Source organism: Atta colombica, unplaced genomic scaffold (assembly GCF_001594045.1).
Source record: "Atta colombica isolate Treedump-2 unplaced genomic scaffold, Acol1.0 scaffold226, whole genome shotgun sequence".
NCBI lineage: Eukaryota > Metazoa > Arthropoda > Insecta > Hymenoptera > Formicidae > Atta > Atta colombica.
In genome coordinates, this window is record NW_017259323.1 from 1,214,253 (window position 1) to 1,232,672 (window position 18,420).

The window sequence follows — 18,420 nt, forward strand, 5'->3', positions numbered from 1 at the left end:
TGAACAGGAATTAAATATAGTATTACTATACCAACAACAACCCTTACCCTTTACCCGTATTCTGAGGGATGCGCTTGAATTAGCACTAATATTTTATGATAGTATTAATGTCCTCTATGCAATATTGATAAATCACCTCTGCGCACGGACCATAACATGCAATACTATATTAAAATGATATCTTCCGTCGAGATTATTATTCGCACTGTCGAAAACAATTTTTGAACGAAGATGCGTTAAAAAAAACGTGTTACTCGTTTTGACACTCGTTGATAACAGTTTTGCTCGTTCCAGGTGGAAGCGAATATTGAAGCGAATTTGACAGAAATGATCGCGATATTCGAAACCACTTCACTAGAAAAACTTGTACCATGTGATGAGACAATTAGTATCCTGTTATAGATTCAATTCTTTTGATTACTGTTCAAACTTCAAAAAATGTATAACAATAATTACGTCTCACACTCATTCTTTAGAATAGATTGTAATTTTTCATTCAATCCTTTTATCGTTGTTTCATAATCACATTAAATTTGTGCAGATTCATTCTTCTATTCTTTTATTCAAGAAGAATACAAGAATAGAAACTCTAATAATACGTTTTTCTGATCTTCTCAGATTTTTAATAGAGTATAAAAAAAGAAAAGAAGGAAAGAGATTAAATTATTTTATATATTATATATTTTTAAAAATATTATTAAATTATAATTATTAGGTATAATGTGAAAAGATGAATACTTCCACATGTATAATTTTCTTTTATTTCTCAGAATCATATCATTTTTGTTTGATGGAGTTGTATGCATTAGGTTTAACAACGTTTACTCAATTTTATGCATAATAAAATATGCACAATATATTAAGAATTTTTATTTTAGACCGCATATATGAGAAACACAATTAATATTAGAAATTTAAAAATTCGACCTATTACGGTCGAAGCTGAATCTTCTTTGCTTTAAATAATTCAATCTTGAACTACTACATTATATATGTACTTGCATATACCATATTGTAGTCTTTTCAAACTGTGTGTCGAATTATTTTTTCTTTATTGTACCGATTGCGAAGAATATTACCAAGGCCTGGGTGGTCTAATAGTTTAGGACGCTCGTACGGAATATAAGAGATCCGGATTCAAGTCCCGGCCGAGGTAATATTTTTTGTAATAAATAATTTATTAATAGTTTCAACATATTAACATCTTTATAATACGATACTTGATGGTAGTATCAAATTATTAAAATTGCTTGTCAATTTTCACGATATTACTAGAGTAGTTTTAATCGCATTTATAAGTCCGGAAAATTCGGTGCGTAGTTTGAAAAAACTACAATGTGGTATATATAAGTACATATATAATGTATATTAGTAATTCAAGATTGAATTATTTAAAGCAATGAAGATTAAGCTTCGTAATAGGCATTTTAAATTTTTAATAAAATATTGCATTTGCTTCTTAAAGAAAATATTCGCCTCTTTCAAATGATCATTCCATGTTTTATTCTGGTCGCGTGATATACAAGATTTCTCAAGACCGGTGATCTTCTCAGCTCATCTATCTTCGAAGAAGCAGTCGTGAGTCATTCAGTGATTGAATTATATCTGTGGGTCTTGCTCTATGTTTCCATCTTCCACACCGCTTATCGGCAATGAACGTGGCGCGAGATTAATCAGCGCTGACCCATATCTCCTCCCGATTGGACCGATGCCACACAATACAAACTGCACACGAAGGGACGAGTTTCTGATTAGCCGGACATTTGTTCTTGTCGATTTAAGGCTCGTTAATACAACAAATGTAATCACATAACTGCAAGTGCAGCATCCTAACATAGAAAAGCGGAGTATCTCTTAAAAGCATATAATAATATGATATAAAAGTTGAAAGTGTGTGATTTTTATATACAAGAAAGAAGTTTCAAGTGTGTGTACTCCAAATATAATTTAAAATTACTTTATATGTTTATATCTAGAAAAATAATGTAAGGTATATTTTAGTTTTTAAAATATCTCTTATTTGATTTATTCTAAACATTTTATATATATCACCATCATAGTATAATTGCGATGAGCTTTATGTGAATGATACTTAATGTATTTTGTGATACTTTTATCGTTACACATGTCTCATTGACTGCTCTGATCGTCGCGTGGCGGCACGTTTTGCTACTCTGAGTCACATGTCATCCAGTATGAATTACAATTCTATTAACGTAGTAGAGCAGCGGAGCTGTGCATAATACGTACCAAAGCTGATCTCTCTTGCATTCTCTCTCTCTCTCTCTCTCTCTCTCTCTCTCTCTCTCTCTCTCTTCCTCTCTCTAAATTGGGATATCAAGTGCGCAGATGTAAAATTGCGAAGGGAGCGAGGCGGCAATAGCGTTCCGATATGGGACAGGCGATTGAAGTTGTGTTTTTCGCCACTAACGAGATTAATATTCAGCGAGCATGTCGATGTGCGAAATGGATGAAAAACATGGTTTTTGAAAAAATCAACTGCGGTGTTTTATACTGGGTAAATGACGTTTGTCGATAGCATTAATTAACGGGCATTCGTGAAAAAGTAGTTAAAATTTTATTAAAGAAAAGTCCACTGGAAATTAAAACCAAAAGAGTAAAGTAAAAGAGTATTTTTAATATTCCAAAAAGGGAGCTTCTTTGATAATTAAAAATATATTAATATTATTTGATATATATGAGATAAACATATATTGGAGAACGCTTTTATAGAGGTAGTGTTTTATGAATAATAGTTAATTATTGAAATTAATATAATTATCATTTTACACATTCGAAAAATATTTAAAAAATAATATTAACATAGTACAGAAGTTCTAGTTGTTATAGGTGCAAATAGTTTTACTGAATATAACTCATGATGTTACTAAGTTTTTAATCAATCAATAATTTATTTTCATTTTATAGTATATATTAATGCTACATATAAAATAATTAATTGTAACAAGATTATTGGTTGTGTATATGATACACAAATAGAATATGAAATTATTTAATATTGTAAATTAAGGGATAAATTAAAATCTTATTATTAGAAAAAGAATAAATGCTTTATTTTCTAACCAATTCTTTAGAGAAACTCAGTTTTTAGAATTAATGATAATAATTAAAACAAGATTTTTTAGAGATAATAGCAAAATATAATTATATTAACTGTAAATAAAGAATATACGATTCAAAAGAGACATAATTAATGATAATAATTAAAACAAGATTTTTTAGAGGTAATATCAAAATATAATTATATTAACTGTAAATAAAGAATATACGATTCAAAAGAGACATAATACACAATATTTAACGTAGATAAAAAACGATTACACTTTAGTTTTAATAAAAATATTCAATTTATATATAATATTATAAAGACTAAAATCAATATATAAACTATATAAACTCTAATCAAGATATAACTTACGATCAATTGATTGATACTTGAACTTTAACGTGTTATCTAAAGTGAGCGTTCGAGAGATGAAGTTAAAAGTCGGATAGGGCAATCTCGAAGTCTCGGGAGTTATATGCGCAGTCGAAAAATCAACGTAAATTTTCTTCCGTCCCTCAGTAGGATATGCCGCTGTCAAGTAAAACAAGACATTCCCCGGTGTCTTGCGAGAATGAAGGACATCGCAAGTACACTTACGATTAAGGGTTTGTTCTGGAAGGGACGAGAAAGTCCGGGAGTCAGGCATAAAAATTGAAAAAGAAGAAAACGGGACAGGGAAAGAAATCGAATGATAGAAAGAGAAGAATGTAAGTGAAAGAGGAGGGACAAATGCTAGAACAAGAGAGAATTTTAAAAAAGATAGAAGGAGATGTGAAATCTAAGGGATACAGGTAAAAACGAGACAGAAAGAAGTCACGGTTTTAAGAGAGATGGGAAAAAGGAAGGAAAAAGGGATGCATACTGAAACCTTAAGATAGTTAAGAAAAAAGAGAAAGAGAGAGGCATAAAAGAAAAATGAATACTTAGAATGAGAAGCGATTGTAAGAGAAAGAAGTCTAAGAGATAGCAACATAGAGGAAGAGAAAGAGAGAATGAGACAGGAAAGATGAACAAAGGGGAGGATGTAGGGCTGGGAACGAGAGACGATTCCGGGAGTCGAGGGGTTGCTGCAGTTGGTGATACAGAGGGATGTGTGTGTGTGTGTGTGTGTGTGTGTGTGTGTGTGTGTGTGTGTGTGTGTGTGTGTGTGTGTGTGTGTGTGTGTGAAATGGGGAAAACATTTGCCCGGGTTCTGGTGGCTAGAGTCGGGGCTGGGCTGATACACAAGGGGCCCATGCCAGAGTGTGCGCCGGTAATTGCGAGCTCTATGTAGATCCACTTACAGTGATTAAAAACTGTCCTGCTGGGTATCATCCGTGGCGGAACGGCGTATCAAGGATGTCGGCAAGGGAAAGAGAAGAAGAGCAACGACCAGGATGCGCACCGCCAAGAATAATTCCGTCACGTCTCACACCCACGTCAGTTTGCGCGCGTTTAGAGATAACAATCTCATGCTGTTCTATAATTCGACTGTTATAGCAGAAAAGACGGGTATAATTTTTTCATGACATTTTTCAAACTAACAATAAGTATGACACCGTTTATATACTTGCAATCTAAAAATATAGCATTATTTTAGTTAAAAAATGTTTAAAAAAAGTTGTTATTATTCTTGAGAGGGACAAAAGGAAGTTTAGTCTTTTTCAAAAAGACTGATACAATTTTAAAGATTTTGTAGGCAATATAGTTCTGCTTTTATTAATGATTTTTATTAAAATGTCGGCGGTAATAATATTTTTGTGTAAATGAACAGATTTTGATAGTTATCATTATAATATTAAAATATATGCTCAATGTGTAGGTATATTCTAAAAGTAAATGGAGAGAGAGAGAGAGAGAGAGAGAGAGAGAGAGAGAGAGAGAGAGAGAGAAAGAAGGAGGAAAGGAGAGAAGAAAGAAAAGGAGAAAGAAAGAAGGAAAAAATGGGAAATAGAGAAAGAGTGCAGAGTGCAAAGTTAATCAGATTTAATATAATAGTTTCTCTTGTATTCTATCTTACTACACGTATATTGTATACGATCTGCAGCGATCCAGACTTTCAATTAAGGAAATAAGTTTAGGGTGAAGTCGCATCAGCCTGCCATCTCAGTCTTAATTACGGTCTGCTCCGTGTAGCGTGGAGACATTTACTTTTATTGGTACGATCGTCGGAATGACTCCATTACAAATTAATTAGACACACAAAACTTAATAAGAAAGAGAGAGAGAGAGAGAGAGAGAGAGAGAGAGAGAGAGAGAGAGAAAGAGAGAAAGAAAAGAGATTTAATATTTTTTTAAACTGATATTTTTTTCTTATATAATTTTGAAATAAAATCATTCTGTTTTACTATATATAATTAAACTTCTATTAAAATAATGGAAAAAATAAACAACTAATGTATTTGAAATCAATGGAAACAAGAAATTGGAAATATTTTTAAATATATTTTTATATAATATTATATATTATATTATACTATATATTTAATTATATCATAATAAGGAGGCTTTCTGTATACACATTTTCTTCTATTTACAAAATGTTTAATGACCTTTGCGAACATTTTAACAGAAATTCGATTATTTTTTTTTACAATTTTTTCGATCCATCTACAAATATCTTTGTAATTAAATATGAGATTGAAATTTTATTAGAAGATTTATATTTATATTCTAGATTAGCACAGAATTATGCATTCTCTATTTCTTTTGCATATATAGTATCTTCATATTCTGTCGGCGAATCTAATCACATCGCGAAATATATCTTGCCGATACCAAATTAGATCGATTCGGGGTCAGAAAGCAACCGAGCGAAATCCGCGGTTAACTGGTTCGAGAAGGGAAAATCACGACGAAACCTAACATAGGGTGAATCAAACGGATAAACGTAGCGCAAATTGCACCATCGTGCGGTACTTCTGTAGAATTCTTAATGCCTCGACGCCTGTTTACTTAAATCATCGACATCAACGCAGATATAGTCTTCATCAAACAATGTCAAGCACAAAAATAGTTACTGTTGTAAAAATACTTTGCTCTAATTAAATTAGCAATTGCTAATTGTATATGAACGCAAAATGTCTCTGATAAAAAGAATTCTCACAATTTCATATTTTTAAGAATTTTTTTACTCTACAGTTATTACCATATATATATATGTATTTCTAAAAAAAAAATACCTTAAACTTCTTCAAATTTATAAATTTGCTTCAACAGTTATGAAATGAGAAATCTTAAAATTTCGTAATTCATATATAATAAAGATTTCTAAAAAAGATGTAAATTTTTTCAATATTTATAAAAAGTGATTCAAATCATATAATCATATATTTGAGAAATTTTTTAAAAGTTATAAAACTTTTATATGATAAATATAAAAGTTATGAAGAATTCTGAAATTTATATAGAAATTCTATAAGAAGTTCCAAAAAAAATTTTCAACATTCAACTATTAGTCTATTAACGCTAAATATATTATTAGATATACATTCACGATTATTACTTAAATGTACTAATAGTCTCTATATTAAATAAATGTAATTTGAAAAATCAATTTTTAGTAAAAAAAATTATAAAAGATTATCTTTGATTGTACAATACGTATGTGTTTAATTTTTAATTATAATTACTTATAATATTATTAATATTATTGTTAATATTATTGTAAATGAGAAATTAGTTTGAAAAATAGATATATAGAATTAAGATGTTATTTAATATTATAATCTCTCCAAAGGAAATACTATGCAAAACTCTGACGAAAATTTTATGAGAACCGCGTCATATAAATTAAATATTTAATCGCGAAATAAAAAAACATTATTTATAAAATTGATCATTATGTCACATCTTTGCGCGATTTATCTGTTTCATAATACAAAACAGAGAACAAAATTAAAGAAATCATTCGAATACTATAAAACATTAAAAAAAAATTTACATGGAGAACTTCTGTCGAACCAAATAAGTCAGTCCTTAAATTAATAAGATACATAAACATATATAAGAATGATAAAATAATGAAATGTAAAAGATAAAGCAATAAAATAAATAAAAAAGAGACGAATTCGTGCATGGACACGTATCGAAGCGTATGATCGGAAGAGAGCGGAGGGTAGAATTCCCGTACAGTTCCCGTTTAAAGAGATGATTAAATATTTATCCAGAAGGTGCTGGACATCTGTCGATATGCCTTGTTGCACTTTATTTTGGCGCGATGTATTTGTTTAACATTAACGCTACATGCGCGTGCGCGCGCGAGCACGCAAACGCGCTCTCTCACCCTAATTCGCTTCGTTGTCGTCGTTGTCGTCACTTCGGCAAACAACGGCACACATGCTACGGTCTGCTCGAGGTTTGGTCTGTGGCCAAATACGAATTATTAGCGTTGTCTTTGGCACATATCACGGATAGCACATTCATGACCTAGTCGATAATCGCAAGACAATTAAAAAAAAATAACAACAAAATTGATCTTATGCCCGGCTTTATGCAGGAAAAGTATAAAAAGTTAATCAAATTCTTTTTTTTAAATTTCGCTGTTATTTTTTAAACTTTGGAAAAAATCCGAGTACTAAAAAATTAAACATATTGTCGTTAAATTCACACAATCGTTATGAAATACCGATAATTCGATCTCTTATCGAATTAATTAATTAATTTCATCTTCTTACGTTGTGTCAAATTGTCTAACGCTGTGTCGTTACTTATAGAATTCCCTTACTCTTTCTCAAAAGATTTATATAACAAAACTAAAATGAAAAAGCTCTTCTAGTTTGATTTTGCATCTCGCTTCTGTTTTTCTCCCTTTTTTTCAATCAACGGTAGATCACGAAGAAACGCGATGCCAGGTGTAATCAATTTCGGATTAATTAGCACGCGAGGGGGCTCACGGTGTTCGTCGCATAGTTACGATTCGAATTTCGCGAAAAATCACCACGCCGGTTGCGCAACCGGCGCGCGACAATCGGTAGCAGCAGCAGCAGCAGCAGCAGCAGCAGCAGCAGCAGCAGCAGCAGCAGCAGCAGTAGCAGCAGCAGCAGCAGTAGCAGCTGATAAAAATCCAATAGCCCCAGTGTTTGCCAGCCAGAAAGGGCAATCACGTTCATCATGGTGTCCTGCGCTCCCGCCGTCGCCTCCCGCCTCCACCGCTGCCGCCGTCGCCGCGGTGCCACCCTCCGCCGCCCATCTCGCGTCCCTTCTAACCCCCGTACAGTCTCCCCTAGCTCCGACAGCTCGAGCAGTTACATCCTACGAGCCCTGAACGTAGCCGCCCCTGGAAAATCCGGGGGTGGGATACACGTGCGCACACGTTGAGGAACGAACGGTTTAGGGAGTGACGAGGAGGGACGGAGATTGAAGCGGGAGTTCGCAGCACCGTAAGGGAGCCAGGGATGCAGTGGGGGCAGAGCGACGAGATAGGGGCCGTTGAAGGGGAAAAGGGTGGATGAGCGGCAGCACCACCGGTCAGATAAACGCTAAAGCAAATAAATCCGCTACTTTAACATGCAGGTCACCGCAGGTGTCTGTTTATTTTATTCGTTAAATATTTCATTTGGCCGGCTAGGGCCAATTACGAGCGCGCCGAACGACCAGCCTCGCCGCTTCGCTCTGACGAGCCGCGCCGAACTCTCTGACGCGCTTCGTGCGACAATTTCTCGTTTTACGATGGAAAATGTAAAAACGTAATATTTGCCATTCGTAGATATTGTAAACTTAAGTCTTGATTCAATCTTCAGTATATAGACTCCAAGCTATATTTCAACTTCTGGATAAATTAGTAATTGTTTGATATTAATTGTTTCTAACAAAAAATTTGTATTTTAAATTAAAACATCAACTTACATCTATATAGTGTGAATAAAGTTCCATTACAGAAGATAATTACGAAGATAATTTCTTGTGCTGTTTTAAATTTTCATTATTTCTGTTTTACAAATTTAATTAATAAAATTAATCTGTTAAAAATATTAAAATAGCAATTTAATGAAATTTATTATGTATTAAGAGTAAAAATCTCTTATTTATGAAAAGTTCTTCCTAAAATATAATAGATTGAAAGAGAATTGAATTGATTCTTGATTTTCTCCACGTTTACTAGATTTAAATCTATTGATTTCTTTTTATAGAAACGTATTAAGATTATTATTTAATAAAACTTTGCTTTTTAGACAATAGACAGATTAGAATAAGTGATTTAAAGTATCTCATTTAAATCAATTGTAAAATATATTTAGAACTAGATACATAATGAAATCATATAAATGAGAAACAAGCTCACGAATAAATGTATGTAAAATTAAAATAAATTTTTCATACATTTATTTACTTTTAACGAATTAATCATCAATGGATTTTGTTTTATCAAACATAGAACGGAAATTATGAAAGTTCAAATCCTATGTAAGGATTTTATAATCATCCTATCTATCATTATTGTTATTATCATTATATTTTTAATTTGTGAGCATTTTTATTTTTAGATAACTAATTGCAATCATTTTATTAAAAAATAATCTATTTAAAAAATCTAAATATTATGTCTAGTTACATTACAAAATACATGTATAAATAGAAGAATATTTCAAATAGAATATTTCATGAGAAATTAATCATAGATTTAACATCAACATATATTTACAGCCTCGATTTCTGTTTAACACTTGTAATTAGAGACATAAATTTTTAACAGTAGTATTATTTATATGTCAACTAAATTATAATATTAATCTATCTTTGTTAAATATTTGTTACTCCTTATATTACAATCTTATAAATTATAAACGAAAGAAAAATATTTAAGTAATATTAGCACAATTATATCTTGAAAAAGTATACACATTAAGTTGCCTTCCGTTATTTCAACAAATCAAATGTAAATCGTCAAGGAAGAATAAAAATAAAGTCTAACAGTTGGACATTGTGTCAATGTTGCAGGTATGGTTCCAGAATCGGCGAGCGAAATTTCGCAAGCAGGAGAGGTTGGCCCAACAGAAGTCTACGTCGCAAAGTGGCATCGGGGCTGACAGCGGCGCGTCCAGCCCCGTGGCCGGTACTGTGAAGGCAGAGGGACGCTCGCCGAGGAGTCCGGCGACGCCACCCGGTGGCTCGAATAGCGTGCTTTCGTCGAATGAGATCAAGCCGATCGCTAATCAGAACCTGGTGAACGTGAAGCACACGGATGGCACAAGCGACGGCTCGCCCAATGCTCGGGGAAGCAGCGGCAGTGGTACCTGGGGCTCCTGCAGTCCCAGGCCCTTCTCGGCGGCCCTACCGCCCTATCTGTTAGATCCGCTACCACTGAAAACCGCGAATCTCTATTAAACCTTCTACCCCCGTCACCGACCTGGCGGAGAATGTAAATACAGAGAGCCGCCCGCTCGTCAACACGGAGACGACACGCCGTTCAGGTTCAGGGAGCGTCCAGGTTCCTTCCTAAGCCCCGGTTTCCCGCGACTTCGTCGGTGCCCATCCGTACGTGCGGTATCTTTAAGAACTCCGGTAAGACGCGCCGCTCATATTTTTGACAAAGATACATTTAGGCAGTCGGGAGAAGGTGTGTCAGCTTACTTTGACGTAGCTGAGATACATTCCGAAATTTGTGCGCACACAAGACAGAGCGTTAAATGCCAATCATTGAAAAATCAGGAGCCGAGGTGAATATAACTTACTGTTAGTGAATTTCGATTGTGGTATTATCGTGCAAAGATTCAGAAGCCAATCAGATATGTCTGTTTCTTAAGTTTGCCGGAGAAATAATTCGTAACATCAAATATTTCGAGCAATTTTATAGCATGTGCTATGTTTATTCTGCATTCCTGTGATAAGTGTAGTAACATTTGAGAGATTAATATATGTTTCCTTGATTTTTTCTCGGTTGCTTTAATCTACACGTTGTCGTATTTGTAGATAAAGAAGAGTGAAAGAAAATAGCGTACAATTGTAGAACGTAAAACATTGTTTTTGTTAATACAAATATGCTATATCTATCTATTATTTAACAAAATAATTTTAAAAAAGGCATAACTTGAAACATTGTTTTCAGGCATCTATTGAAATCGAGATTAAATAATTGAAAAGTAATATAAATGTGGATTTAAACTCGTATCAGAATTACATTCCAGTTGCTATCGAAAATAATAGAGTTTATGCGAGTGCTTACTCCAAACGACAATTTTAATGTTCCCGAGGAATAAGAATGAGACACTTATTTATTATGATATACTTATTAATTTAATAACGTCACTAAATTATGTAAATATAATAATATCTATATTTTGTAAGACAACTTGATAAAAAAAAATAATGAAATTAATCTAAATATAATACATGTGACAATAGAGTTAGATATAAAAGATCTCTTTTTTTAAATTAAAAATTTATATATCTATACTTTTTAATTGAATAAATAATTTTCTTGAAAATTTAATAAACCAATAACTTTCAATAAAATTAACTTATTCAGGATTCATCATGATCATTACGTGAGGACTATTGTGATTTTATTCAATGTAAAATAAATCTTAAAATATCTTAAATATTGTATATTACGTTGTTTTTAATTATTTCGTTCAGTCATCGCTTTATTATAATCATCATAAAACAGAAAGATAAGGATTTCATTCGAATCAATAAAAATGCTATTAGAATATTGCTTTAACCCTCGTGGGACATTAAATTTTCGTTTCCAGTATATGCTTCCTATCCGTATTATTTTCTATTAACAATGCAAAGCTAGGATTAACACAAAAAAACACAGCGTAGAATAGTATCCATAAAAGTACTATTAATCACGCGATTTTATCACTGGATTTAACAGACTTAGTTTATCGGAGTTGATTTAAGTATTGAAAATTATGTCTATACATCGCGAAAATCTCTTACGATATTTATTATGTGTATCAAGTAGCAAAAAACGTATACTTCCACAGTAAAATCCTTGACGCAATTATTGAACGTATTTCGCACTGATTTAATGCGCGATTCCAGCGACCTGTCGAATAATTAATTAATTAAATGTTAAAAGCAGCGATCAATAAACAAAATAGGGAAGAGAGCGAAATCTTGCTTGGTGTCAAAATAAAAATGACTTTCAATACAAGAATTTATTTTACTAAATTACAAAAAAGAAAAGTATTCTGAGAATAATATTATGTTAAATTATGTTTCTGATAGGAAATTTATATTTATCTCACCTAAAAAATGTTTATATTAATATTGATATTTTTTATTTACATTTAAAACATCCATATTAATCTAAAAGAACATAGAAAAAAAGGGAAACTGACAACCAAGATTCAAATCCAATTAAGATTGCCACTTTAATTGACCATTAATTTTATATCAATTTTATATATTCTATTTCGTTATAAAACTTCTGTAAAGCTATGATATAATAATTTGTTAATTTCAATTCGATAAAAATATAAATGTAGAGTGTACAAAACTCTAGGAGGAAAGTCTTATATCAAGAATCGCTGTGTAACGCGAGATAATTAATTCGCGTTAATTCGCAGATCGACGGAATTTCTTCTTAGGAAGCCCTTAAGATAAATACCTACATACCGTCCTGTGTGTCTCGTACCAAGAAGAGCGAGGGTACCTGTCTTATCACGATATACTATGGACAATTTCGGTCTGAGGATCAGTGGTCTGACTCGTTCGTCGTGCGCCGATAACGAGCGCACCTTATTCTGCGTATGTATAGTTTATCGATTACGACTGAATCTATTTTATAGTGAGATGTATAAATGTACATTAGTTAAGATGAAAGGTATGTATAGTTCACCTGAAAATATTTTTTTCCTTTCATGAGTCTCGTCAAATCCGCCTTAACTTTTAGAGGACCAAGTAAGTGGATAAATCTTTTTCAACTATCAAATATCAATTATAGATATCAATATGCTATCAAATTGCTCTAATAATTGTAGCTATGTTAAACGTAATTAAAATTGTTATACTTGTCACGAAGGATGTCCGATTCTAATTTGCTTCTTTAAAAAAATCGATTTTTTTGTGAAAAGAAGACAGATTTGAAATGACCCTGCTTGTTAAAAGAAACGAAAAGAAAAAAGCTTGGATCAACCCTAATTATGGTTTTTCTATTTTTTTAATAAAAAGTAATTTATCTTTCAATATGATAATTTTATAAAGTATTGAAATATTAATTAGTTAGAACAAATTGTTTAACGGCGAAAACGAATAAAAAAAAAATCACCTAGTTATTAAACTCTCGAAATTATTACAAAAGAAACTGATATTTTGCAGTGACGTAAAGGTCCTCTGAAAGTTAATGGAAATAGCGTGCGAAATTTCTATCGTGTCCCGAGGCAATCCATATCCCAGTTCGATAACGAATGTGATTTTTTAACGAGGCACTTTTACAAAACTGCGTATTACTGGCGTGCAGCGAGCCGCGTTTTCGCCCGTCTCTGCGAAAGACGCGCATTATCGATTATACGCGACGGCAACGAGAGGGGAAAGGCTCGTCTCCGCAAGCCAGGAAGCGTTCGTGAATTCTGAACAGCTTCGTTGCTCCCGCCATTATTGTTAAGATTAACGAATGGTAATTATCGATATGTGTGAACCGGAACTTGTACAGTTGTTGCTATAAATATATGAAATTAGTGTTTTACACCATACTCATACTCACTTCTCTCCGTTAAAATCACTCCAGTGATTCCCAATTTCGTTAAAAAGTTATTATCTTTTAGGCCAATATTTATATTGCTATCTTAATTTCTCTATGTTTAATATTGATTTTATATTATTCTATACTAGTTCGCCTATTATTTTTTATATTTCTTATAAAAATTAAAAATCATTTCTACTTCATTATGTTTGGGTAAAAAGAATGTTCAGAGAATTTCAAGTACACATTTATTGAAAATCATAATTAAATTAGTTTCTCGTCTTAGTCGTTGGTTACATCGTTGCTGCTGGTCGTAGTCCGGTTATATAGATTGATATTTTCGTATTTATTATGTCGTCGAATATCCGCTGCAATCAATGCCATGTTTAATTATTACGCTGTAAATATCAAAATTATTGCCCTGAAGTTATAGAAATGATATTTGTCCATGATAGAGTGTTTTTGCAGTCATTACTGCATAATTTTGATCTGTTGTGCGAAACAGTTAAAAAGCAGCGCATCTTTAATTTCCATGAATGCACTCTGTTTCGCTGGCTTAATAGAAAGGAGAAAAAAATATTATCTAATATGTTTAATCTTGAGCAATGCTATTAAAAAATGTTAAATAATGAGCAATATCAGCGATGTAAAATAATCTGGCAATTTTCTTCATTGGTAGATCAAAATATATTTTGTTACTTATTGAAAGTATCTCCATCTCTTGAGCTTTCTGTAAACATGAAATAGTCTCCTAATTTTTATTTATTTTGACAAATCTGATAGAAGCTAATCATTTAAGTCAGCTTGGATCAAAATAATAAGAAAAAAGACGTCTTTAATTATTCAAAATAAAATTTTGATCAACAAGTACAAAAAAATAAATAAAGAAATATAGAAATCAGAAATTATCCAGAAAGATTTTCTATTTTTATAAAAAAAGAAACAAAAAATTTAAGCAATAAATTTGATCAAAATAGTTATAAAATCAGAGATGCTCAACTTGCCAGTGTTTTTATGATTTTAAATCTCACATCTCGCGGATCGATTGTCGAATCGTAATCTCCTATTTCCTGATCAAGAATAAAAAAAGAAAGAAAATAATAAAAGTTTCGTACGTTCGTAATTGTTCGTCATCAGATTAATCGTCATCAGATTAATCGTTTGCGTGTAGTGTAGTCATCATCAAGAATCACTCAGGTTACTATGAAAATTGTATGAAACATAGTAGAATCATTGAACATTTAATCGAATGAAACTGATACTTCAATTTTAACTCTTGCAATACGTTTACGAATCCCATAAAATGTTCATAGCACCTGATGCAAGCCATCGTGACGATTGAGCATGAATGGGTCTAATTGACTGCAAGAATAAATCCACGTATTGTCGATAACTTGCGATTGGATGAAGCATTATTTTAATAATGGCAAAGTCCCTTCAAATCTGGAATTTGAGGCAAAAGAAAATTTTACGGTAGATATTTTTAAAAAATAAATGTGTTTCATTAAGTAAGCCTATTAATTGATACATAAAGAATCCTGTACTTTTTTTATGTTCTTTTAAACGTATTTTCTTGAGCTGTTTAATCATTCATATATTTTGGAGTGGGAAAGGTACTGTGCCATTATTAAAACGATAAATTTGTATCTTGTTTTGTGTTACGAATAAATAGATTATATAATTAGTTCAATAATAAATTCATCTGTAATACGATCTCACGCACACAATGCGCGATTTCATATCGCAACATTATCAACAGCCCGCTGTGGCTTACTCGTGCGCGATCGAGCCTCATCGATCATGGAATCAAACAGACACCATTATTCTCCACTACAGCACTGTTCGCGATAATGAAAATGTAGTCATCGACATTATCGAATCGTCGTAAGTTAGGATAGGAGAAATCGAAATTCCCGGAGCAGCGCGTTCGTCTGTCGTCGGATACACAATCAGACGCCTCTATATATAGATGTATTTACATTAATATATAAGACTGGATCGAGGGTTTTCCTCGAGCGGCGTGTGAGGGAGTATGGCCTACCAATTAAGCCATCGTGAGGGTACCCGCGCCCATTCCGAAGCCTACGCCTTTAGGCCCAAAGTTCCGGTTGTAGCAACCGCGGCAGTAGATGTCCCCATCCGGACCGTCGTTCAAGTTCGTCGAATCCAGGGAACGGTTACACTCACCGCAGCTGAAGCACCGCTTGTGCCAGACGCGGTTCTTCGAGATCATCTGCTCGGCGGCGTATACCGGGTAACCGCAGCGCGAGCAACCGTGCCCGTCGTTTCGCTTCTGGCCGACCTGGGGCTTAGCGTCAATGCTACAAAATGAAAACGACATCTGAGAATCTGATGTAATAATTCATGGAAAAACTTTGATTGATGGCAAGACTAATTCAGGTGATCAATGTACATTTATTATTTCCAAACTTATATTTTTTATCAAAATTATCAATAGAGTAGATAAAAAAAAGTTATATAGAAAAATTTTATGACTCAATTAATAATCTTTGTCTTTTTATAGATTTCTCGTATAGATGCACATCTATGTCCTCAGAAAAGAATAAAAGCTTCAGGATTAATAGTTCGTTCTTATTTTAAGACCGTTTTTATTTTAAGAATTATCTTAAGTAATGTCTTAAGATGTTAATGCGTCTCTTTGATTGATTCGTCAACTACTGTACTTAAGGTAGTTTTAAATTTAAGATTTGACTATGAATATCAATCTCAATATTTCCGTACATAAATCATAGCGCTATGTTTAATAATTCATATAAGCTTACATCTCACACAATTACTCGCATGTTAAAGGAAAATTCTAATTAGAGAAGTAGGTCGATTATCAAGATCGCTATCAATCATCAAAGTTTCCCTGACAACAAACTTTTTGCTATTATATTTTGTACCGTGTTTCAGAAACTAATTATTCTTGAGATACACTTACTATGAAGGGGCATGATCTCCATTCGTCGAGACGAGAGTCGGTTTATGGCCGAATCCGAAACCTTTGGGCCCGAAGAGCTTTCCGTAGCACGCGCGGCAATGGATTTCCTTGTCAGGGCCATCGCATGCCAGCATGGAGTCTAAGGGTCGATGACACTCGGCGCAATTGAAGCACTTCTTATGCCACATGGTGCCCTTGGCGAGCTGTTGTTCAGCGGCAAACACCATGCCACCGCAACGGGGGCAACCCTGCCCAGCTGGCGCCTTAATCGAGGTCGTATCAGGATTGTAGTAAGGTCGACTGGCCGAAATTTCTTCCTCCCTACGGGTAATTAACTCGATTACGATCCCACCTGATCAATTGGACTTAATATATTTTATAACTTAATTTCTATCTGTTTAATTTTACTTGACTGACAAGTCACAATAAAATATATATAAATGAAAGTATATATACCGATATTTTAACATATTTCAAGATAGTTCAACATTCATAAGATTTTTTCTTCGTGATCGTACCATTTATTTTTGCTTGAAATTTAAATTTCAATTTCTTTTACTTTCTTAATTACAATATTTCTTACCTTTCGAAATGTACTTGTCATTTTCTCTTAAATTATGTCATATGAAATATTATAAATAACATATGTGTCAATAATTTTTATTCAAGATCGAAATTTTTTTTTCCTAAATTATATTAGAAATAATACATATTTTGCATTTATATAATAAAATTATCAAAACTCTACATACAAATAAATTAAATAATGCTTTTACAAATTTGAAAATTCTGTTATAATTTTATCAATAACCACTTTATTTATTAATTTTCACTAACTAATTCTAAGTATATCATATCAAAATGAATCTGCAAAATCATGAACTCATTTGAAATCTTTATGAGCCTCGGTTCAACGTGCATTTATAGAGCAGCTATTTAAATCGACTTGTATTTATAGTCACGCATTCGGCAGGGTGACGCTAGCATTCTCCCAGCAATGGCCTCGGGACTTACGTGAGCCCATCGGTCTGGAGGAATCCCGAGCCACATGCGAATCCGTATCCGTGCGGTCCCCACTTCTTTCCGTAACAGGTCTTACAGTAAACATCCCGGTCCGGCCCGTCACAGGCGATGATCGAGTCCAGGGTTTTGGTGCAGTCGCGGCATTTGTAGCACTTCCGGTGCCACTCGCGGCCCTTGGCGAGCACCTGCTCGGCAGCGAAGACGACGCCACCACAGCGAGGACAACCCTTGCCGGGCGGAGCCTTGATAATCGCGGTGTCGATCACGGTGGTACGAGGAGCCGCATCGCTGCATTGTAAAGAAATCGCATTATCGCGGATCATTCTCGTTCTCGGTGACTAAGTCAATCGTTGAATCACAGAGATTGCAGAAAAGCAATTGATTTATCTATTCGATTATTGTCTAAGTAAACTTGATCAGATATTTAGACTCTATATTGAATGGAAAATGGAAAACTTTGAATTTTCCTCATTTTAATTTTAATTTTAATTCGTCTCGCTTTTCTTATCTCCTCGATTCGTTTATGATATCACGAAGAAATGGAATTGCATGCGAATGAGAGGGTGATTGATCGTTGGCAATCGCTTGGTAAGACAAATAGAAGATTTGAAGTTTTTTTAAATATTTTGGTGGAGTACAAAAAATTGTATAGTTAGTTAAAGAGTCATTAAAGTCATAATCAAAATTTTTGAAATATTCTGTGCAAAAAGAAAATATAACAATTGTTCATATAAATTAAATAATGTTTTACAATAAACAATAAATAAATATATA

At 33.2% G+C, this 18,420-nt stretch overlaps 2 protein-coding genes across 2 annotated transcripts in view; one reads left to right on the plus strand and one right to left on the minus strand.

Annotated features, from left to right (window-relative positions):
• The window catches only part of LOC108688168 (paired mesoderm homeobox protein 2B-like), a 21,179-nt gene extending 10,733 nt beyond the window's left edge, over positions 1-10,446 (plus strand). Inside the window, exons 3-5 of the mRNA XM_018194314.1 lie at positions 4,096-4,157; positions 4,232-4,319; positions 9,986-10,446. Coding sequence (XP_018049803.1) covers positions 4,096-4,157; positions 4,232-4,319; positions 9,986-10,372 — 537 coding nt within the window. The 3' untranslated portion in view covers positions 10,373-10,446. The remainder of the gene's footprint in view (positions 1-4,095; positions 4,158-4,231; positions 4,320-9,985) is intronic.
• A 4,300-nt stretch (positions 10,447-14,746) lies between these two features.
• Positions 14,747-18,420, minus strand: part of LOC108688192 (muscle LIM protein Mlp84B-like) — a 21,107-nt gene continuing 17,433 nt past the window's right edge. Inside the window, exons 7-9 of the mRNA XM_018194343.1 lie at positions 17,638-17,934; positions 16,624-16,944; positions 14,747-16,000 (exon numbers count right to left, since the gene is read on the minus strand). Of these exons, the coding sequence (XP_018049832.1) occupies positions 15,724-16,000; positions 16,624-16,944; positions 17,638-17,934 (895 nt within the window). The 3' untranslated portion in view covers positions 14,747-15,723. The remainder of the gene's footprint in view (positions 16,001-16,623; positions 16,945-17,637; positions 17,935-18,420) is intronic.